This window comes from Caenorhabditis elegans, chromosome I (assembly GCF_000002985.6).
Source record: "Caenorhabditis elegans chromosome I".
NCBI classification, from domain to species: domain Eukaryota; kingdom Metazoa; phylum Nematoda; class Chromadorea; order Rhabditida; family Rhabditidae; genus Caenorhabditis; species Caenorhabditis elegans.
In genome coordinates, this window is record NC_003279.8 from 7,337,990 (window position 1) to 7,360,219 (window position 22,230).

A 22,230-nucleotide genomic window follows, 5' to 3' on the forward strand; every position below is an offset into this window, starting at 1 on the left:
GAGTGGACTGTAAATGTTCATTTATTTTTTTATTAAATTTTTCAATATGATTTTAAAACATTTCAGTAGTTATTTAAAAAAAAGCCCGTCAAAGTAGAACTAAATACCAAAAGTTAATCGATTGTAATATTTTGCAGTAAGTACTGAGTCCCATTTAAAATGCTTCCATATTCATTACCATCAAAAACCGAACAATAATTTTGAATATCCTCCCTGCTCTATCTTCTTCTTTCAACCCATTAAAATACCACCCAATTTTACTTAACGATACGTCATCAACTATGTGTGCAGTGAAACTTATAATAATTAACTCAATGTATGTGATGTTTTGCCGCCGTCTACTGTTGAGTCACTTGTTTCGTGAGAACTTTTTTCAAGGATAAATGCGAAATATTACCTGTGGGAGGACAAAGCAAATATCAAAATATCTATCCTTCAAAATTTTCAAAGAATTTTTGTATCAATTTTGTTGCTCAAAATTATGGTGTTCATATTTGAATAAAATACAATAAATGATATCTGAACGAATCATGTATAATCAGTAAGGAGAATTAAATTTGCTGATTATTTTTGATACATTTCAGAGAAAACATGCATATGCTGAGAATATCAAAACTCTAAGAAATATAATGGATTTTTTGCCGTTCGAATTTTTACAAACAAAATAAATTTCCAATAAGTTTCTAGAATCATTGCCAATTTTTAGAAACATTTAACTTTTTTACGGGTCTAGAAAGTAGTGAAAAACTGGACTGAACAATTCAAGATCGAAACTTATTTTCTCCAAAATGTTTCGCACGAAAAAAAAATTATTCATATTATGGGCACTTTTTTCCATCCAAAAAATAAATTTCAGTATTTTCTCATTCATGAGACAAATTTTGTATTTCGTGTCGGGATGAAGAAAAATGTCGCCTGTGATTTTATTTTATACCGACTATACAATATTTGAAGCAAATTCATTTATTCCCATGATCAATTAAAAAATCATACCGAATTCCCAAATGTTTCAGTAGGTGGTATTTTTCTAGTATTCCCACGCGTTTTTACATTAAAAAATATGCATATTAGGCTTGTTCATATCCATTTTTTATTCCGTTGTCGTCTTCTCCAACCTCCCCATTCATTTGCTCATTTCAACAAAAAAGTGCAAAAGATGAAAAAGCATCATGTTTCCCATCAATTCCTCCAATGTAATTTTGGAATGTTTTCAGGCGCTGTTCGATGCCCTCTTTGTCAAAAATGCCGTCTGCTGCTCGTCAACTTGTATCCAATATGCTCTCATTTCTCTCATCTCCATCACCACAAACCAGGTCAGTTGTCTATTGCATTATTATTTATTTTTATTAATATAATGGTATCCATAGTGTATTCTTTGAACTTGCAGTTTTCTCAATATCACGCTTTTGCTGCTTTTTTTTGTTTTCCCATGCTCTTTTTTGTGAATCAGTAATTTTTTTGCTCTGCAAGTATTTTCAAGATTGCAAATATTAGTTGAGGGAGCTAATAAATTCCCAATTGTTTTAACCAAAAATCCATGCTCGGCAATTCGGCGTCATTTTTAAACCAATTTTACCCACTTTTCATCCAACTTTCCCCGTCTTTTTTTTTTCTTTTTTTCATCCAACTTTCCCACTTTTGTAAATGGCAGCTGAAAAATGGCTTAAGGTGGTTGAGAATGGATAATGGTTCGAAGTGACGCCGAATTGCGGAGCAAGAAGAATTTTTCCAGTTTTTAAAATTATACATTTTAAGAGTTAATTTTTTTTAAATTCTTTGTGATCACTGATCAAAAGTAAGACGACTGCGGGTGTATGTAATTTGAGGTTTTACGGAAGTTGGTTTTTCCAACTGAATTGAAAGCCGATATCAGCAAATTTTGGAAGCCTTTTAAATTTTGGAAATGATGGTTATTTGTATAATGACTAATGAAAGTTGATTTTTGAACTTTTCGAAACCTTGTTTAGAATTCAATTTTAAATTTCGAGCGTTATTGCCAGTTAGAGAGGTGATCCGGTCACGCCTTGATTAATAGTAAAAAAAATACTGTCAATATTGCAAAAACTGAAATCACGGTTATTTATATTAGTTTTCATTGCCTAGCTTTGTTCATCTACCAAGCATTTTGGAAATGTTTTTTAACCTGGTTTTTGCACCCAACTCGATCAATAATTTTTAATTTATATATAATTCCAGAGTTTAACAGACAACTTTACGATTTCAATTACCACGTAACGTTGCATAACCAGCAGAAAGATAGGAAAGAAATATATTCAATTTCCGTCCAAATACTTCCCGATTTTTCATGAAACTCATGAATAAAATAGACAATTGTGAAAAAGAATCAAACGAGATTGAAAATTCAGTGAAAAAAAGAAGAATGATTCTGTTTTAAATGCAGCAGTTTTCTTTTGCCGACCATCCCATTTCAACGCTTCTTGCATCTTTTTGCACTCTTTTCCAATTGTGCCTAATTTGATTTTTGCGTTGCTTCTGATGTTTCAGAAATTATAATTTGTAGTGTATGGAATTTCGTTATTCCCATTGTTTTCATAATTTTTCAGCTAAAACGGAAGGCAGCTCAAAAATTATACATAATTGGCAATTTTATGACATTAAGCCTTTTTATGTTTTGATTGTGTTTTCATTGAAAATTTCTTCAAAAATTATTTTTTTCGCATTGTCTGCAATTCAACAACGTCTAGAACTCATTTTGTAAGAACACTTCCGCTTTATTTCTTACTTTCCAGAAGTTTGCTTGTTGTTTTCTCATAAAGTACAAAACTTTTTAATTGTTTTTGTTTATATTTTCTATGAAACCACCAAAGTTGCCAAACCACAGAAAAAAGCAAAGCAAGAAAAAGAAGTTGGTTAGTCCTCCCAAAAACGGATGTAGTAAGCAAGGGGTATCCAAAGGAGGGCTCTCAAATTTCGAATGCAAAGATTTGTGAGGTTTCGAGTTGCTCCAGTGTCATGCTCCACGCTTTTTTGAATGGAGTACAACAACAGCTGGAAAAAAGCGTGAAAAATCAGCGGAAAAAAACAAACATTTTGTTTCGTTTTCCTGCCTTTTCCGCTTTTTTCCTTCTTTTTGCTCCATTTTTGTTCATTTCTTTCTTTGAACCCTCTTGCCCTATACTGTTCTTGCTTTTTCTCATTTCACGCCTCTTCTTCAAAATATTCTCTTGGGAGATATTAGACAAGTTCTGGAGCTCTTCTACTGTGCTCCGTTTGCAGATTCGAAAACCTTTTCTCATTTCTTTTCAATCTTCCTCTTCTTTTTTCTTCTTTCCTTCTATTTTCCCCTCTCCCATGTGGAGATCGTCGACGTCTTCAACCCCCTCACTTGTTTGTTTTGTGACGTGGCATGGAGTGTATCCAATTATTTTATGTACTAGGATCAATCTATCTGAATTAATCAATACTCTGAAGAGTCTACTCAGTCTTTTTTCCTATAAACTGTTTCAGTTTTTTAAAGAGAAGCTCAATCTGGAGACTTTTCGAAACTTACTTGAAATCATTTTTGTCCAAATAACTTTCTTTCTTTAATGAAATTGATCAATTGGTACTCTGCAAAAAAATGTCACACCTTTCAAAACATTTTTTAAAAATTATTCCTCAAAAAATCAAAGTTTTCAAAACCTTGGAAACATGTAAAAACTAGTTATTTACAATTAGATCAGTTTCAAGGATTTTTTGATAAATTCCCAACTGGCTCTACTCCACCTTTAATTTTAAAGAACTGCAAAGCAAGCCGCCTGCGTGATTTTTTGCCATAATTTTTTTTTCAATTCGTACACAAAAAGTTATACAGAGGGGCTTTCGACGTTTGACCTTCAGAAATCGCCAAATAGGTAGAGTAAGTAACAAGATTCTTTTTTAGCAAATTCGTGGCTTCACACCTTTCTAAACAAATTTCAGCATCTTTTGGAGATCAAACGACGAGAGTACCTTCAATACAAAAACAGTACGTGTTTCAAAAACGGAAAAAATTTTTAATGCAATATGAATAGCAGTCCTTCCTCAAAAGTTTTTGATACTTTTAGCGCCACATCACACAACTTCACTTTTTCCCAGATTATCATGTTTTATCTAAAAAGACGCGAAAAGTGAATCGGAAGTGGATTTACATCATCATATCCGGTTTCCAGAAAATATTAAAAATATTTAGACTATTGATAGTGATTTAATAATTCAAAAGATAGTCTAGAGATGTGAAGGATATATTAAAAATGGAAGTAAAACTTAAAGATTTTCTACTGTGAGCATTTCTTGGAAAATTATTGTTTGAACAATAGTGTATTTTCGTGAGTTTTAATTTTTTATCGGGTGGTCGAGGGATGGTCAGATCTCCGTGGAATGCGTATGAGGAGCCTAAATAATATTTTTTTAAAAACAAGTAGAATGGAAATAATTGGACAACAATCTGTGAGGTCAGTCACCGATTTCCATTTCTATATACAACTTTTTATTAGCAAAACAGATTCTCGGGAGTTTTTTCAGGCGGACGTTTAAACTCATTGCATATTCTAAATACATTTTCTCGTGACAAAAACACAAAACAACACATCAGCTTTTCTTTTCCATCGGGATAAAATAGAGTCCCCATTCACTCTTTCGTGCCTTCAGTTTCCGCCATCAGATTTTTCTATTCTATTAGCTCTGTATATAGCTCTGCGCGTGAGTGTGCAAAAACCTTCACTTTCTCTCTCTCTCTCTCATCCAATTTCGTCTCATCTGATAACGTCTCCGAATCCAATCCATTAGTGGAAAAGGAAAAAAGTGGGCGGAGCTTCGACTTGTTTCGATTTGATTCGAATTAAACGTATGCACACATACTTTTACGGAGTTATCTACTGACACTATTTGCTCCTGTTTTATTCTGCTCCATTCAAATAAAAAACATCCAAAAATGCTTTTAACGACCCGTCCGAGATTCTTATTCCGCCAGCGATCCCATTCAGCATCGAGGTAGGCTTCTCCAAGTGATTGATGTTTTTTTTTTGCAAAATATGAAAGATGTGTGGTTGTATATGTATATGTGTACATCTTTATCTAAGATCTTTGTTTTTGGAACATTTGAGGGCCCTAGAGGTCGCTAGACTTTCTTTCCTATTTGCCATTTTGCTCAGTGTTGACGGACTTTTTTTTGCTTTTTTTCTCATGACGTCGACTTCTCTCTTCTCTTCTCATCATAATCATATGATGGGTAGAAGATAAATTCACACGTACGATTCTAGAATATGTATTGGAATTTTGGGAAATACTGGGAACCGAAACTTTTAAAAAATTGAATTTTAATAGTTCATAGTCTCATAGCTCATAGATAACATATTTCAAAAAAAAAATTCAAGACTCATTTCATTAATCTTTTAACCTTTCCTTTTACAACATGTTCCAGACTTAGAAAACCTTGTTTTCAGTGAAATGCAAGTAATGTTTTATTCAATTTAGTTTTCAATCAAAACATTCTATTTAAGCTTTCCTTTTTTCTCGTAGAACATAGAGAAAGGCGTGTCAACTGCATCAAATTGACTCGTTAACGAATGGACATATTACTTATTCCGACACTGCCTTATATTCTTGTTTTCTCATTCATAACTCAGTAATCTCGATTTCTTCTTCTTCTTCTTCACTTTCATTTATTACAACTATGATATTATTGAGATGGTATGGAACTTTGTTAAATATTAAATCTTATTTTTTCACTGCTCCAATTTTAACATCTCGGCTGCTTTCAAATTACTACTATTCATTCATTTTGCACTGTGGCAATTTTTTAATAAAATTAAAAACCGGCCGAGTTGCAGTCTACCTAAAAATCCGATGAAGTTCGGTGATTTTTTAAAATTCATCAAACACGGTTGTATTAAACTGAGATATTATAAGGAAATAATTATGTTTAAGTAATAAAAGTTTTGATTTTCAGTGTATCCGAAAAGGGCGCCTCGTTCAGTACACCACAGGCGAACAGGAAGAACAAGGTGAATGGAAACAGAAGGATGAGTGATTCTAACAATGTTGCATACAGTAACGGTTCGAAGGTTTGTTATGAGATATTATTACTTATAATTATTCTATTTCAGAAAGTCTTTGAAGGTGATATTGAGAAGTGGGAGCCAAATGTGTATGAAAAGGTAAGCACCGAACTGAACAATAGGAATTTTAAAAAAGTTGATTTTTGACAATTTGATTGGTCAGAGTAGTTTTAATTTTTTTTAAAACTTTTGGCCAGGGATGTGGGCCTGGAATAAGTTGTAGTGTGATAGCAAATAGAACTTTTAAAACAAATATGTATAAATTGTATGTGAACTAGGGTACATCCTAACCATTTCTTCAAAGCATTCAAGCTGTAAACTTTCAAATTAAAAAAAAACCAGTACTCACTTTAGAAGTACGTCTATTTATGGTTAAATCGAGAAGTAATTCTATAACTTTTGTTCAGTTTTTTCCATGAACAAAAGTTTTCAAAAATTAGAAGATCGAAAAGTCAATGTGCATAAAAAAGCAAAAAAAAAGAAGAAATAGTGAATAAGAGATGAATCTCTTCTTTCAGGAATTACTCCGACGCACGTGGTCAGATGAGTTTGACAATTTGTACGAGTTGGGATCAGCAATCTATTGTTACATTTTTGATCATAACCCAAATTGCAAACAATTATTCCCGTTCATTTCGAAATATCAGGGAGACGAGTGGAAAGAGTCAAAAGAATTCAGGTCGCAGGCTCTCAAATTTGTACAGGTTCGTTTTTTTAAAAAAAATAAATTAGCGAGTCTCTCGTGGTCAAACGCGTATTTAAAGGCTGATGGGTTTATTCGGTTGGGTCTCGCCGCGCGAAAAGTTTATGGTAGCAATTTTTGATTTTCGCGGCGAGACCCATCCAAAGAAATATGTGCTCTTTCGAGTACGTGTTTCAGAATTTTGCAAGATTACGATAAATTATAAATATTTGAAAGAACCATCGAAATTTTTAGACATTAGCTCAAGTGGTCAAAAATATTTATCATATGGAAAGGACGGAATCGTTTCTTTACATGGTCGGACAGAAGCATGTAAAATTTGCGGATCGAGGTTTCAAGCATGAATATTGGGATATTTTCCAGGTGAGACCCTAGTGATTTTGATTTTGGAAATTGTGTTTTTAAGGCAATTCGCCTGATCACTGTTAAGTAAACGTCTAGATGCTAATTTTCGCGCGAATTCGCCAGATCTTGCGCACACGGGTCTAGCCACGCGGAAATCAAGGTACTGCAACGCGCGTCGATTCTTGGGCATTTAATTTGATGCAATATCAGGCTGTAAATCGACACGAGTTACAGTAACTCGTTGTTCGCGTGGCGAGACCCATGCGCGTAAGATCTGCCGAAAATTATCATCTGCAGACGCCTACGTAATATAGATTTGAAAATAATTGATCGGAATAGTTGTTTCTAAATTTTGAATATCTTTCACAAATTTTTGACTATGAAATTCTGGTTTTTATGAATCGTTGAAATTTTATAAATTTTATTATTCAGGACGCTATGGAATTTGCATTAGAACACCGTCTCTCCATTATGACCGATTTAGACGATAATCAAAAAAGAGACGCAGTGACGGTGTGGAGGACATTGGCACTATATACAACTGTACACATGCGAAATGGGTTCATTGATGGTCTGAAAGGTGTCAATCGTTTTCCGCCTTTAGTGTAATGTTTTCAATTGTTCGCATAATCTTATCCGTAATTGCCTCCAATCTCTGTGATCGTTTTCTCTTCAATTTGATTCAACTTTAATAATAATATTTGCTTTAATTCTTTCGTTGTTTAGAGTTTTTCAATTTGAATTTACAATGGCGTGATGAAATCCAGCTAAACAGGGATTTTAATTTTTAATTCACAAAACTATTTGCCATTCACATTTTAACCTCATTTTTTGTAAATATTTGCATTAAAATATTTTCCAATTTCTAAACAATTGTTTAATTAACAATAAAAAATAAATATCAAAAGAAATACATTATACTCTGACCTAAACGAATTCAATATGAATACCAGTACCAGAATGTTATAACTATAATACAGAGATTAAAGGTGTTTGTTTAGTGGGCAGCTTCTTCGTCCTTCTTGAACTTTGCATACTGTTCCTCGTTAAGAAGTTTTTCCAGCTCGTCTGCTGACTTAACTTTCAATTTGTACAACCATCCCTTTTCGAATGGACTCTTGTTGATCAGACCGGCTTCTTCCTCCAATTTCACATTTTTCTGGGTTACAGTTCCAGAGATTGGTGCATAAATGTCAGAAGCGGCTTTCACACTCTCAACAGCTCCAGTTGAGTCTCCTTTTGAAATTTCAGTTCCCTCATCCGGCAGCTCAATGAAGACGACATCTCCGAGTTGTTCCTGGAAACTAAAAATATGCAAATTGAACATATTGAAAAATACTAACCGTTGCAAAGTCCGTAATTCCAACGGTTCCAACACCGTTCTCTACGAGCACCCATTCATGTTTCTTCGTGTATAGACGACCTAAAATCAAAAAATTCGATGTTATACTTTTTTTCCGAATTTAAATTAATAAAATACTTTGAAAATTAAATTTTTTTAGTATTTCTTACTGCTTGATCTTGAACAATCTTTGATTTGGCAAAAATTAGATGATTTTCAGAAAATGAAAGAAAAAATACGTACCAGATGAGGCCAATCTGACAGCGGAACGAAGAGATGGAACAGCACGACAAAGTTGGTTCATACCTGAAAACAAAAATAGTTGTATGGAAAATGTCAAAGAAAAAAGAAGAATTTTAGAGTAGTGAAAAAGAAAAGTATCGGGTCGGACGAATGCGTTATCAGTAGTAGATAAAGGCAATATAAACTGCAAAATAAAGACAAATAGGATAGATGGAAAGATAGAGAAGTTTAGTAGGTATGAGATGATCAGAGGGCAATGATTGTCTTGGAGTTTTTTTTGAAAATTTAATGTGTTTATGTGATTTAATAAACAAAACTTAAATATGAACAAAAGGATCATATTTGTAAAGATGTTGGAAGGAAGATTATAAAATTGAACACTCGTATTAAATTCAGAGGCGTTAGATTCGAAGAGAGTGAAAATATATTTTCATGACCTTCATGGAAATGTTTTCATTTTTGAGACAATGTTTCGTTTCCAAAACAATTTTGTTTCACTTATTCTCACTCTATGTTAATTAACCTTTATTCTCTTCAGAATTTCTTTTCAGGATTTTGAGGGTAGCCCATTCAATAAAGTTCCTAACAATATATTTAGACTTTTTTTTCAAAAACCCACAACTTACTCACTTTATAAATCTTTCAAGAAGCCAGTTTGAAATGACTTTTCCGTGATCGGTTTAGAGCTTTTTTTTGCTCAAAAATGCTCAAATTGAAAAACAAACACGTAAAAACCGGTAAATGTGCAAACACGCCGACGAGATTTCACAGAAGATGCATACGAGTTGGCGACAATTTAACCAATAAGCGAGTTCGATTCTTTGGTTCCGCGTCCAATTCTTGTGAGTTTCTATATTATCTATTTAAAGGTAAATCATTTTATTTACTTGAATCAAAACCAAATTATCTATGAATTGCATTAATTCCTCGGAATTCGTAGTTTTCCCACCTGAAAAATTCAATTTCCCAGAATAAATATTTCTTCTGAATATCAAATTGCAATAAACTCTCGTTTTCAAAAGAGCAGCCACAGGTGCTTTATTGCGTCTCCACCCCGTCTATTGTGCTATTATTTTCATCCACCCATTCAAAACATTTTATCAATGCTGTAAAGCAAAAAGCACACAAACATTCGGACGATCGTCGTCTAGTCATCGTGTTTCCACCTGTAATTAATATTAAACTATTCCTAATTTCCGTTTAAAACATACATATTCATCTGGAAAATGAGTGGTGGTAAGGGGAGCTTTCGGCATAAATTCAATGAAAAACTAAAGTTATCCGATCAAAATAGAATAGAAATCCACTAATCCCTTTTATCCGAGGCGATTAAATTTGAAACAAAAACGTTTCGAAGCAAAAAAAAAAATATTTTCGAAATCATCATAAAATGTTTTCAGAGAATTGGATCCGTCCGAGTTCTCGGAAGTTTTCACTCGGAGTAACTCCGCGAGCACTTTCACGAATCGACGCCACATCGACTCCATCTCTAGACGTCCCTCAAAAGGTGAGAACATAGGAATATGAGTCAGCAGAAAGAATATTATATTGAATCCTGGTCCTTTTGTAAATAAATATCGGCTATAAAGAGGATGGGAATCAAGTTTTTGGAAAAAAAAGAAACATTTTCCTTATTTCTTGTAAAATCAATCCCCTCCGCGATTGTCTAAAATGCATCGAAATTTGCACAAAAAGGTGATTTTCAATATAAAGACAAAAATTATAGTATTTCAATTTTGGAATCGTTGAAATTTAATTAAATTTGCAGGCCACAAATCGTCGATTCTCGTTAGCCGCGACCTTCTTTGACGCCGCCAAAGCAGATAGAAAAACTTCACTTTGTGTTGGTAGGTTATTAGAATTTCGCCCAGTTTTATTTCAAAAACTAAAAAGACAAAAGTGCAAGATAAAATCTAAAAATTAAGAGAAAACTTCATTACAGTGAGAACCACTAACTGAAAAAAGACAGATTTTTCTATCCAAAAAAAAATGAGAAAGTCTCTTAATTTTCCCCATTTGCCACTTTATGACCTAAACAGTGCCACGTCATCGTCTAAATCAAACAGCGTCCTCTGTGCTTAACTCTTATCACTTTTTTATGGCATGTGCACTCCTCCCTCTATGCACCACTTAGTTTCAAGCATTTTTCTTACCATATTATCATTCTTTTCCCTAGCTATTCTTATTGTTTTTGGATCAAGTCATGTCCGACTCTAAACTAAGAAACACGGTTTCTATGAAATTCAAAAACAAACCCAAAAAATATCTGAAAGCGGCTGCTCCGATATCACAATCAATGGCTGCTCTCGACTTGGAAACCAATGTGAATTGGAGAAGAGATATGAGTATTGATGAAGAAAATGGTGCTTTTTTAAAAAAATATTTCCTGAAAAATGAATTAATCTATGTTTCTGCCATACTTTACAGATTTTTAAAATTCAAAACATAATAGGCATCAATCTACCAAAAATTCATTAAATGATTAACAAGAAACTTTCAGAAAAAGATTATCTGAATCATCAAGGCCGTTACCGTACAGTCGCTGATCCTGACTTGGAGCGTCCATTATTTGTGGAACGATCGGAAGAAAAAGGTGTTCGAACCTTCCGAAGCGATTCAATCAAACCGGCTAGAAGCCGGCGAATGGGGAGAGCAATGCGGGTGGTTGTAGTTGGAGGAAAAAAAGTCGGAAAGACAGCTATTCTGCGGCAAGTCGCATGTGTTGAGGATGTTACGAATAAGGTTCGAAGATTAAAAATAATTATTTCGGTTTCTAAATTTCTAATTTTCAGCCATATGAACCAACGATCGAAGACACATATCAAGTTCTTTTGGAAGAACCGGACAAAGCTCGAGAGATTCTTATATTGCACGATACGGCAGGAGTTTCAAATTACGGACCGATTGAACTGAAGAAGGCATATGTACAAGCTGCAGACGCATTTGTTCTTGTGTATTCATCTGCTGATTACGAATCGTTTAACAGAGTTGATTTGCTGAAAAAATGGATAGACAGACAATTTGGAAAAGATAAGAAAGAAGTTCCAATCGTAGTCCTTGCCAATATGCGAGATCGACCGGCGACAGTTGACAGTGCTTTTGCACATAGTTGGGCTGCACGAGAAAAAGTTAAACTATTCGAGGTTACTGCAAAGGACCGGCAGAGCCTAGTCGATTTCATTCATTATGTAGGACATCGACATTTCCATCCAACCAGTAAGTTTTGAAAAATACTTTACTTTGCAATCTACCCAAAAAGCTATAACTGTTTTTTTTATTTTTGAAAGATTAAAAAAATTATCGTTTCTTTTTCAGAAGAATCGAAATTCTCGCTCTCAAAGAAGCTGAAATCAGAAAAATCTTCAAATCCAGCAATCTTGATGGACTTTTGACCCCAAACTTCTTATTCTTCTAATATTCTTTGTGATAACCAAAAACTGTGATTTCACTTTTCTCTGGCCATAATTATCAAGCTCCTTCTCTGTGCCTTCATCCTCCCATTTCTTATTTGGTTTTCTTTGCATAATTTTTCATCACATTATAGGCACCCAAAATATAATTTAATCAGTATTCTCGGTCAGCAAACTTTTTCTTATGTACGTCTAATTATGCTTCTTTTTGTGCATTATTCACCAAAACAGAAAAACTTTTCAAAATCAGGTTGCAGGTTCATTTTTTGTATATGATAATAATAAAATGAATGAATAAAACAGTTATAATAATAACTTTACCTGAGAAAGAAGAGGGAGCAAACAATAGATAAACATGTTAGACAGAATACTTTGTGAAATTATGGTGTACTGTTGAAAAGACTTAAATCTTCTGCGGTGCAGCGAATCCGTAATTGGTTTCTGGAATAAATATATGTATAAGGGAGACATTTGAAAAACTAACCTGAATAAGCCAAATCTCTTGGACTTGAAGTGAGAGTTGGAGCGGTCTGCAACTAGTGGGATATTAGAATAAGTACAATATTTATCAAAAACCAACCGGTTCAAGGCCAGCGTCTGAGCAATATTTCTTGAAAAGAGCACCGATGACTTCTTCAGTTTTCAAAAATCCATTCGTATCCATCATGAAATAAATTAAAAGAATTCCGTCGGCACACAGGTACTTGTGAACAAAGTTGTAGCGGTGATCATGAATATTACTGTCGAATGGCTCTCGTTCCAATGATTTTTTGATCAATTTGTAGATCATCACCTCGTTGAGCTTCTTACTTTTGATACGAAGAATCCACTTAACAGTTCCAATTACCGAGAGCGCGGTGAGCTGAAAATATTCTTGAAAATCGTGGCCAATAGGAGAAAAAACGTACCACAAGAAGCCAAAAGTAAAGCCCAATGAAAATTTTCTCGTTAATCACATTCATCGGAATAATGCATTGAGCTTTATGATTCACAAAGTTGCTAACTGATTCTTGCAACTGATATTCACATCCCACAAGAATTGGGAAGTACTGGAAACGATTGTAACTGCCGTCTGTGAGAATTGCCGCGAATCTTTGTTTGTCGGAAAACGAGGAGAACTCGGGAGCACGTGGAGTTGGGTGAATGAATTTGCCGAGAAGCTGAAAATAGAAAAAAGACATACTTTTATTATCAGTGTCATTCAATTTATATCAAAAACTTGCTCAACTCACATCAAAACCCCAAGTCCACGAATCAACGTCCAAGAATTTGCAAACCAAGTTCACTTGAATAATCACATTAGTTATGAAAAATAACTTTGTGAGACTGTACAAGACACTGGGAAAAGCTGAGTTAAATGTGATCCACGATAGATATCCCATTTTGTGGGCACGACGGAACTTGAAGTGATCATGCATATAATTCACAATTCGATCCACTTTTTCCTTCGTCTTTTCAAACGTTTTCTCGCTGTTGATTTTTCCAGAGTAATCCACAATGAAAGCCATGTCAATGTCTGAAAGATTAAAAATTTATATTACTCTACAGAAGAATAACTCGTACAAATAAGCTTTTGCATGTATGCCCAGCACCAGAAAGGAAGAAGAAAGCAGCATACTTGAAATGCAAAGAAGAAAGGAACCCATTGATAATAGTTGACAGATGCATCTTCAGTGTAACTTCCAAATTCAGACGTTCCATTGCTCACGTCGTATCGGAAAGTTCCATAGAAAAGACAGAAATTGTGAATGTAGTCGCGCCACGATTTCAGATCTGAAAATTGAGATTAATTTATGAAAATTAACGCTATTGAAACCATCATGTTGCTTCGGGAGCATGCAATCGATTGGATTTCCGAAATGTTGTTTAGCACCAGTGAGTAGAACAAAGAATCCGAGAAGATAAACTGTGAAAAGGTGAAGTCGATCGTAAAATTCGTAGAGCTTCGCCGCTTTGAACGGTTTGGTGATGAAATCGCCGATAATCGGGATCTCCCAAATCATTTTGCGAATAGAACTGAAATACACAGAAAATTAATTATTTGAAACTATTAAAACCTAACAAATATAATGCTTACGATAGGCGAAAATCCTCGAAAAAATGAGTTGCTGGTGAGTAAAGTGCGCAAAATTAGAAACTCCCGGCTACCGTACCCTGATATATTTAAAGGCGCGTGTTTTTAATCCGGCTATAGGTCCGGCGCGCTACTAAAGTTTTCAGGCCTGGAAAATCTTTCAGAGTTCTCGAATTGGAATAAAAATCAAATACTTGAAAAAAAAGTTATTTAGAAATAATATTTTCGTGACCTTGGCCTTTGAAATTATCTTTTTGGAATATCGATGAGGAAAACGAATCGAAAAACAAAAGAAAATCAGTACTCGAAACTAAAACTTTTTGCAAGCTCGAATATTTCGATTCAATAGACAACAACCATCGATGGCCAAGTCTAACTCGAACAATAGCCACAATGAGGTAAGTAGTTTTTTCTGTCCGGGCATGAAACTTTCTAACAACTTTGAAAATTATAAATATTACAGGCAGATACTCTCTCATCACTTCTCTCTTCAGTTGGTAGTTCTTATGATGGAGAATCTGATTCTACATTCGTGTCAACTGGAACTACTCCATCATCAAGCCGTCGTTCTCGTCTTGATTCGTTCCTTTCAACTACTAGTTCCAGTAAATCAAGACCAAGAATTAAAAGCAAGCTTCCTCGTAGCTCGTCGTCTGGATTCTCGGGAACAGGATCTGAAAGATCTATTTCAAGCAAAAGATCGAAAATTGGAAACACTTCTGGGAACCGTAACAAGATTTCGCAAAGTGCTAGAAGAAGACTTTTGCAAGCTGAAATTGAGAGTCGACGCAATAGATCCAACAAATCACCAGGTTCCAGTCGTAAAAGCATTCTGAAGAAATCTCCGATGAAAAAAAGAAGATCTCTTTCGAGAAAATCTTTACCAAAGAAGGAGCATATTCCTCCAGTTCAAAAGTTTGCAATTATCAAGAATCCAGCTGCTCGTAATCAAGGTGAGCCCTGAGATTGTTTTGAAAGTTCACATAATTGATCATATTTCAGTTCGTGGATTTGTTGCTGAATACGCACAAGATCCAGAATTTGAAGCTTTTGAGCTTTTGGTTGACGGAATTCCATTTGTTGCTCTCTCTCTGATGAATGCTCATCCAGATCTTCGTGGAAGATTCAAACCTGTTCCACCACCAACACCGATGAAGAAGCATACTCCAGGTAGTTTTATCTTGAATCACCTTTAACTCATTTACTCATTTCAAGGTATCAATAGCCCACGAAAACGTCCTTTGCGTCGTGAATCTATTTCTTCCGTTAACTCGAAAAGTGTTCGTTTCACTGATGAGGGATCTTCTTTTTCGAAAAGAGCTAGAAAATCTTCATCCGGAGATGTCGATTCATCGATTCGTGAGCTTGGAGAGACAGTATCGGATGCCATGAGTACGATTTTTGAGTCATTGTAATAAAAAACTATTTTTTTTTGCAGTTGACACTGGTCGCCAGTACAATGATTTGTGGAAGGATCGTGCACATAGTGTTGAAAAATGATTGATCTCTGTAATGATATCACCTGATTGATTTTCTAGAGAATAAAATGATGATTTGAATATGTTTAAGTAATTTGAGATTAATTCTTTATTTGGTCCCATTGGCCGTTGACGTTCTAAAAAATCGATTCCTTTCGCCCTGAAGACGCTTTTAAAAATATGAACGATAGAACCGCTAGAGCTAGTTGATAATTTTAAAACTAAGTTTTCAAATTTAGAGAGGTAACAGCTTATAATTTTAATTTTTTTAAAACAAATAACAATGAATTACAGCAAGTAGGAAATGTCCGAAATTATTTCAATGGTGTGAACAGTTTTTCAAAACATCTGAAGATTTTGTACACTTTTAATAGTTCAGTAAAATTGGGAAATCAACTCAAAACTTTGATTGATAGTTAGAACAATTTTCAAATTTCAAACTGTTTTGTTTAACCATTTAAACATTTTTACTACATCTAAAGTTTATACTGACAAACTCCCCCTGACGCCCACTCTTCGCCTCGACCGTGTAGAATTTCTATTGTAGCTACGATAGGTTCTTAACCATCAATTTTTATGAATCATTAAAAAAAAAAATAAATCTCCACGAATCTCTGGAGTATAGTTCGACCCATACGATCAGTGCAAACTCTTTGAGCATTCACCTGAAGCTGCATCTAACGTGTTTTCTGCCATTGATAACCAGGGCATTTCAATGTACGACAATATAGTTAGCTGCTGATAATAAAGAATTCGTCTGATAAGCCACGTAAACCATATAGACAGCATATTTACATGCTTTCTGACTCTGTTTTAAATCGATTTTTGATAATTTCAATTGGTTTATATGTTTCTTTTTTTTTTTCAGAAAATGGGTTTTCGGATACGGATAAATAAACTAGATGTATTCTTAGTTGTTATTGCAATTGTGTTTATTGTGTTTGGAATTGTTACTTGGGCGGCATTCTCTTCAATTTACAGTACTCTGGTCATAAAGGTATTCCCGTGAAAAGTGAAGTTAATTCCTAAACTTGCATGATATCAGAACCTACAACTAACTGAAAATTCTGATACCAGTCTAGGATATTCTGCATTTCAATATACAAGTCCTCAAGTGGATAATATAATGAAATTCTACTTTTTTAATGTTACAAATCCAGACGAAGTGAAATACTATTCTGCTGCACCAAATTTGGTAGAAATTGGTCCATTTTCTGTAATGTAAGTTGAATTTTCCTCATAGATATGTTAATTAAATTCCGAATTTGAAGGGAAAGTGAGCAGAAAAAATATCTGGAATTCAGTGATGATAAATCACAAATGTTTTATCAAAATTACAAAAAGTATATTTTATCAAAAGATTATTCGTGTGAAGATTGTGACTGGGACAGAAATATTGTTTTTCCGAATCCACCAGGATTGGTGAGTTTTGATAGATTAGCGGGCGAGTGCACGTGGCGCCTCAACTTGATTTCATGTCTGTTTTCAGGGGGCTGTTGCTTCAATGTTAGATCCACAATTCCAAATCACAAAAACGGGAAGAACAATTATTGCAGTGGCTTTAACAATTCTTGGTGAATATCCATTTGTGTAAGTTTTTCACCGAATTTAACTTATTTTAAAATAAGTTTGCAGTTCTCATAAAGTTCGTGAAGTTCTGTTTGACGGTTACGAGGATGCTTTACTGTCCGCTGCTCATTCAGGGGTAACTTTTTAACTTAAAAAAAGTAGCTGTAAATCTAATTTTTAGTTCGTGACAGTTTTATCAGGAATATTCAAAGGAGATGGTGGAAGTATCGTTCCAATTCCGATTCCAGCTATGCCGAAATTTGGATATTTTCAAGGGGTTTGTAGATTCTTTTGAAAGCTAATTTCTGATCGGGAACTATATTTCGAATTGAGAATATATCTTCAGTATAACAACTCAAGAGATGAGGAATATTGGATTGAAACGGGAAAGAAAGATATAAACCAAATAGGAAATGTTCAGCGATGGGCTGGAATTACAGAACTTCCTGGGGAATGGTGGACTACTCCAAAGGCTAGAAGTATTCGTGGAAGTGGTGAGTTGACCATTATCTCGCATTGAATTGAATTGAATTTATTGAACTTTAATGCAATTTATTTTAAACACATTCAAAAGGAAAGTATTTTAAGATTCTGGAAGTTTCACTCAAATGCACTTGGACGAGTCATCAACTGCTGATATGTTCTTTTCATTCATGTGCCGATCATTCACAAAAACCTTTTACCAGAGGGAAACGATTGAGTCAATTCCAACAATTGGGTGTGTTAGTTGTCACAAAACAAATAAATAATCCTCTTTTCACAGTTATCATATTGGGTACGACGAATGGGACACCACATCTGATAACAATGTGGGCTTCCGTTATCGAAATATTGAAAAGAGAAACTATTTTCCTGACTGGCCAAAATGTCCACCGTAAGTTTTTTTTCGAATAATTTTTACTCTCTTAATTTGCAGCAAAAATTTTGGAGTTTTTCTGAAAAAAAAGCTGATAAGTTTTTGTCTGAAATTTGATTTAAGATTTCCTGAAAGATTGAGATTTTTTCTGAACGAATAGTATTACCGGTACAGAGAGTGTAGATAGTTAGAGAGTGACAGACATCCGGGACCCAATGGGGCGGGGATCGATCGAAATGATTGATTGAAAATATGATTTAATTCAACAATACATAATAGTGAAAAAGAGAAACTTCAATTATAAATTTTTGATTTTCAGAAAAGGTCAATGTCATCAATCAGGCTCTATTGATTGTTCAAAGTCAATTAATTTCTGTCATGCATGTTGTGATGGTTCCCTATATAATGGAACATACCTTCTACCACCTGGAATGTTTCCACTTGTATGCTATCCAGGAAGACTTCAACCAACACCATTTGCCGTTGTTTATTCTCCTCCTCATTTCCTGTTCTCTCCAGATGAAGTACGGACTACTGTAGTTGGAATGGCTCCCAATAAAAGCCTACATGAGCCAATGATTTATTACCATGAACCTGTGAGTTCAGTTTAAATTGGACATTGAAGTTTGGAAATAATTGTTTTTTAGTATAGTGGAACAACATTAAAAGTTGTAAATCGTCTTCAAGTGAATATGCCAGTCATTCGATCTCATGATGTTCCGTAAGTTAAATACAATTCAATTTTAAAAAATTCAAACTATTTTCAGAAGTAGTCAAAATATGCCAAATGTTATGATTCCACTGTTCTGGCAGGATACATCACCGAAATATCACCAATTCATTTTTAATGAAGTATGGCTCGGATTTGTATTAGTGCCTCGATTGATGAGGGTTCTACAATTTGTGGCTCTTGGAATTGGCCTTCTTCTGGTGGCGATTATAGTTTTTCTTCAATTAAGAAAAGGAAAACCGTCTTTGATTAGACCTTTGAAAACAAGTTTCTTAGAAACGACAAGTAATTGGTTATCTTCGACATCTTCTTCCAATTCAAATGAAAGTAGAGGATTAAGGAGAATGTGATTTTATTTGTTTTTCAATGTACTTTTGCAATAAAATAAATTTTAATGTGTTCTAAAAATTGTTGATAAAAGTTGAAGCTTGTTAAACTTTACTGATAGTTATGATAATGTAGTTATTGTTGTACGGGAACTTTGTAGATCTTTGCATTTGCGTAAACAGCAATTGATTTGCTATTAGGGTCATACTGTACATTGCAAATTGGCTGAGAAAGTCCTTCCCATTCTGTAGTTCTTCCTTGAATATATGTGTGACTATAAAAGTCATAGACAGGTGTCACAGTTCCATCACACTCTACAGAGTATAAAATTGCACATCTGACGAACGCATTACACATTGTTGAAGTGTCAATTGAAGGAAGTGTCCAATTAGAAACTATCTGAAATAACAATGTTTTGCTTTTTGAGAGAAGCGCATTTATGCGGATGGCTTTCGCCGAGAAACTTTTTTTTAAACTGATGTTGTGCTCTAATCATACAGAAGTAAAACTGTGAATTTAAAAAAAAATTATTCTTTGCACTGCAGATATTCTCTTCATTTAACTCCGAGGAAAATGTAAAACGTTTTTTCAAAGACTACAGCATGATGTACAGGAGATGTAATACGCGAAACAATAGAGAACGCAGAGAATAACGTACTTGCATGGTGTGGAAGTTTATTCGACTGACTGTAAGAACCGTCTCGTCCTGTCTTCTGTAGAGCACCCATATTCCATGTTCTTCTGCCTGTACGTCAAGCCGAGATGTAGAATTTGCGTAGAGAGGTTTCTAAACATTTGAAATTAAGAATACCCATAGCGATTATGGTCAGTACCAAAGAAGTTCTCAAAGGTATATAGTTCGATTTTTCAGTTTTCAAATTGTATGAAATCAATCGATCGTTCTCGCTGTAGTACATTGTGTTGTTGTAGACCATATTATCGGTTCCTGAAAATATAGTTTGAGACGTTTTTGGAATGGGTCTTCTAAATTTGCCAAACGGGACTTTAAAAATAGACTGAAAATGAAGTCTATGGATGTTTGAATCTTAATTCAGATTAAAAAAATCTAAATTTATTAAAAATATTTCGGTTCAGGCGAGAGCGGAGACCGAATTTTTTAAAGTGAAAAACTGAAAAAATTTACAGTACCATCAAACGGATACGGTAGAAATTGTACCGCCCGTGTTTCTGAGCTATTCAATCTTCGATTTCCTTTAAAAGAGAGCATCGTGTATCCATGTGACATTTCACAAACATGCCAGTGACCACCATCCAAATAAGCACATCCTTCTGAATTTTTTCGTTCACCAATAAAAACCGGCTTCCCTAATGAAACTTCGGCGGAGCATTCTGAAAATTGAATTGAAACGAAATGGAAAATTCTGAAGGAATCATGAATCATTCAATACTTCTCTTTAATTCCTTCACAACTGCAGAAACTCGAGATGGCTCTTTTTTCTCCAATTCTCTGTAGTGTTTCAGAGAATGAAAATGTTCCATGCAAACTTTACGAATGTGCTTTTTCTGAAATTCGAGGAGGATTGTTTGTTTCGGTAATAATTTAGATTTTTCTCGCCGATTTTGAAAAAAAATCGAGTTCTACACTTTTGGCAATTTCCAATTTGGTGAACAATTCGCTAAACTCGAAAAGTTAGATTTTTGAATAGCTCTGGTCTGATATTTTCAAGGACTAATAAAATTAATTAAATTAAACTAACTGAAACTTGTGCATAAATTGGCATAAAAATTGTCGAGTCATCGTCAGTCTTTGGTAGCCGATTTGAGTTAAGTTCTCGTTTATGTCGATTTATCTGAATTAATTGTACTATTTGAAGTGGTAACCAATCTCAAATAAATCACCTGAAGCTCATTAATCTGTATATTCTGATAGAATATCCATCCTATTGAGAATAGTAAACACACCCATGGAGCTCCAAATTTCAGAGTCTCCGCCAACTTCATGACGACTTTATATGCATCTACTGACAAAGAAAACCTAAAAAAAAGTTAGAATATTGAAAAAAGGAAAAGCCATAAAGTGAAGAGTAAAGACAAAAAACTGGTGGTGAGGTAGTAAATGGACTCCCAAAAAAAGAAAATTAGTTTTTTCGCGCGGTTTTTTACATCATATTACTCGAGTTTTGCACACGAGAGACGCTTCACAACTAAATGCTAAAAATATACAAGAGAAATAATCTACCATGATACAAAACTTTAAAAATTAAAAATATTCGGAAGAATCCTTGAATACCGTAAGTTACTGAGCATAAAAAAACAGAGACCACCAATTGCACAATGTGCATACAAACAGAGGAACATGCACACATACTAAGCCTCAAGGGTCCTTTCCCCGACTCGGTTCGAAATGATATCGTAATCGAGAGAGCATATGGCGGGTCAAGATGATTTAGAGTACCCGTGAAAGGGATAACACCATCAATTCAATGAAGGGCCGCTTTTCACTATTTCCCTTACATAAACAAATTAGCAGAAGCTTCTTCCATGAAGACATTTGACACCATTATGAGCAATGAGAAGGGGGTAACACTCATCATTATCATGGATTTTCACACGATTTATCGAATTATTAGTTTCTAGCAGGGTAAGATTGAGAAACTGAAAATTAAAAAAAAATTCCAATTTCATCCATTAAATCAGCCATTCGAAAGTTATTATAATAACTTTTCTTATAGTAAGAGATACATTACGATCTGTTTTCCATAAATATAATTCCAAAACGTAATTTCAAGTTTTCTTACAATAACAAAATTGTAAAGGAAGTTGTTTAAAATTCTCTTTTAAGGGAAGCCTATGTCACTTTAACTACAATTTTTCAAATATAACTCTTCTACCGGTAAAAATAAAAACATCGAGTTGTATAAAAATATTTTCCAGTGGGGAATTTTTTTTTGGTAAAACGATTCAAAAGATCTCAGCTCATGCCGCAAGAGACTATATTGTCAAGAAATTGAATTATTAGATTTTTATCACTATTTAACTATTCTCAAATAATTGCATTCTTGTTACTTTCAAACCAAATGATTCTTGTAGAAGCTACTCGTCCTTTTATGATTAAAATTCAATAGTTCCATCTGCAAAAAAAAAATTCGAAGAA

General features: G+C 34.3%; 7 protein-coding genes across 13 annotated transcripts; 4 read left to right on the forward strand and 3 right to left on the reverse strand.

The window, feature by feature from the left end:
- Positions 1 to 1,242: 1,242 nt before the first annotated feature.
- glb-18 (Globin domain-containing protein) lies at positions 1,243 to 7,997 on the forward strand (the record flags this gene model as incomplete). Of its 2 annotated transcripts, none has more annotated exons than NM_001136303.4 (6): positions 1,243 to 1,313; positions 5,930 to 6,044; positions 6,087 to 6,137; positions 6,557 to 6,742; positions 6,976 to 7,104; positions 7,519 to 7,695. In NM_001136303.4, the coding sequence occupies 6 exons, from the start codon at positions 1,243 to 1,245 to the stop codon at positions 7,693 to 7,695; spliced, it is 729 nt and encodes a 242-aa protein (NP_001129775.1). The 2 variants fall into 2 exon arrangements, with proteins under 2 accessions (NP_001129775.1, NP_492074.1); NM_059673.7 differs by lacking the exon at positions 1,243 to 1,313 and adding an exon at positions 4,842 to 4,971 and having other exon boundaries at positions 7,519 to 7,997.
- On the reverse strand, positions 7,949 to 8,734 carry gcsh-2 (Glycine cleavage system H protein). The gene is made up of 3 exons (NM_001383336.2): positions 8,672 to 8,734; positions 8,430 to 8,509; positions 7,949 to 8,383 (listed from the first exon to the last, which is right to left on the reverse strand). The coding sequence occupies exons 1-3, from the start codon at positions 8,730 to 8,732 to the stop codon at positions 8,084 to 8,086; spliced, it is 441 nt and encodes a 146-aa protein (NP_001369931.1). The 5' UTR covers positions 8,733 to 8,734; the 3' UTR covers positions 7,949 to 8,083.
- Positions 8,735 to 9,232: 498 nt separating this feature from the next.
- On the forward strand, positions 9,233 to 12,397 carry kbrl-1 (NF-kappa-B inhibitor-interacting Ras-like protein; the record flags this gene model as incomplete). Of its 5 annotated transcripts, none has more annotated exons than NR_144481.1 (6): positions 9,233 to 9,513; positions 10,072 to 10,178; positions 10,440 to 10,518; positions 11,172 to 11,413; positions 11,464 to 11,887; positions 11,987 to 12,397. NR_144481.1 is itself a non-coding variant. In NM_059675.7 (6 exons), 6 exons carry the CDS (start codon positions 9,375 to 9,377, stop codon positions 12,061 to 12,063), a joined length of 1,095 nt encoding a protein of 364 aa, NP_492076.1. The 5 variants fall into 5 exon arrangements, 4 of the variants coding, with proteins under 4 accessions (NP_492076.1, NP_001333545.1, NP_001333546.1 ...); NM_059675.7 differs by having other exon boundaries at positions 9,375 to 9,540; NM_001346621.4 differs by lacking the exon at positions 9,233 to 9,513 and adding an exon at positions 9,675 to 9,907 and having other exon boundaries at positions 11,987 to 12,396.
- inx-14 (Innexin-14) lies at positions 12,320 to 14,228 on the reverse strand. Of its 2 annotated transcripts, none has more exons than NM_059678.6 (8): positions 14,159 to 14,228; positions 13,898 to 14,097; positions 13,645 to 13,854; positions 13,314 to 13,597; positions 12,990 to 13,241; positions 12,662 to 12,943; positions 12,566 to 12,611; positions 12,320 to 12,522 (listed from the first exon to the last, which is right to left on the reverse strand). In NM_059678.6, the coding sequence occupies exons 2-8, from the start codon at positions 14,082 to 14,084 to the stop codon at positions 12,485 to 12,487; spliced, it is 1,299 nt and encodes a 432-aa protein (NP_492079.1). In that variant the 5' UTR covers positions 14,085 to 14,097; positions 14,159 to 14,228; the 3' UTR covers positions 12,320 to 12,484. The 2 variants fall into 2 exon arrangements, with proteins under 2 accessions (NP_492079.1, NP_492078.1); NM_059677.8 differs by having other exon boundaries at positions 12,323 to 12,522; positions 12,566 to 12,617; positions 14,159 to 14,193.
- A 197-nt stretch (positions 14,229 to 14,425) lies between these two features.
- Positions 14,426 to 15,714, forward strand: spsp-1 (uncharacterized protein). The gene is made up of 5 exons (NM_059679.7): positions 14,426 to 14,553; positions 14,619 to 15,108; positions 15,158 to 15,325; positions 15,371 to 15,547; positions 15,594 to 15,714. Exons 1-5 carry the CDS (start codon positions 14,518 to 14,520, stop codon positions 15,653 to 15,655), a joined length of 933 nt encoding a protein of 310 aa, NP_492080.1. The 5' UTR covers positions 14,426 to 14,517; the 3' UTR covers positions 15,656 to 15,714.
- Positions 15,715 to 16,501: 787 nt separating this feature from the next.
- Positions 16,502 to 19,186, forward strand: scav-6 (SCAVenger receptor (CD36 family) related). The gene is made up of 12 exons (NM_059680.7): positions 16,502 to 16,630; positions 16,679 to 16,854; positions 16,905 to 17,055; positions 17,123 to 17,223; positions 17,269 to 17,338; positions 17,384 to 17,479; positions 17,549 to 17,696; positions 17,791 to 17,920; positions 17,966 to 18,076; positions 18,378 to 18,654; positions 18,706 to 18,779; positions 18,826 to 19,186. The coding sequence occupies exons 1-12, from the start codon at positions 16,505 to 16,507 to the stop codon at positions 19,136 to 19,138; spliced, it is 1,773 nt and encodes a 590-aa protein (NP_492081.1). The 5' UTR covers positions 16,502 to 16,504; the 3' UTR covers positions 19,139 to 19,186.
- Positions 19,187 to 19,209: 23 nt separating this feature from the next.
- F07A5.4 (Olfactomedin-like domain-containing protein) lies at positions 19,210 to 21,111 on the reverse strand. Its single transcript, NM_001374913.2, has 7 exons — positions 20,976 to 21,111; positions 20,834 to 20,926; positions 20,525 to 20,639; positions 20,265 to 20,465; positions 19,949 to 20,061; positions 19,774 to 19,902; positions 19,210 to 19,514 (listed from the first exon to the last, which is right to left on the reverse strand). Exons 1-7 carry the CDS (start codon positions 21,075 to 21,077, stop codon positions 19,251 to 19,253), a joined length of 1,017 nt encoding a protein of 338 aa, NP_001361836.1. The 5' UTR covers positions 21,078 to 21,111; the 3' UTR covers positions 19,210 to 19,250.
- Between the last annotated feature and the right edge of the window lie 1,119 nt (positions 21,112 to 22,230).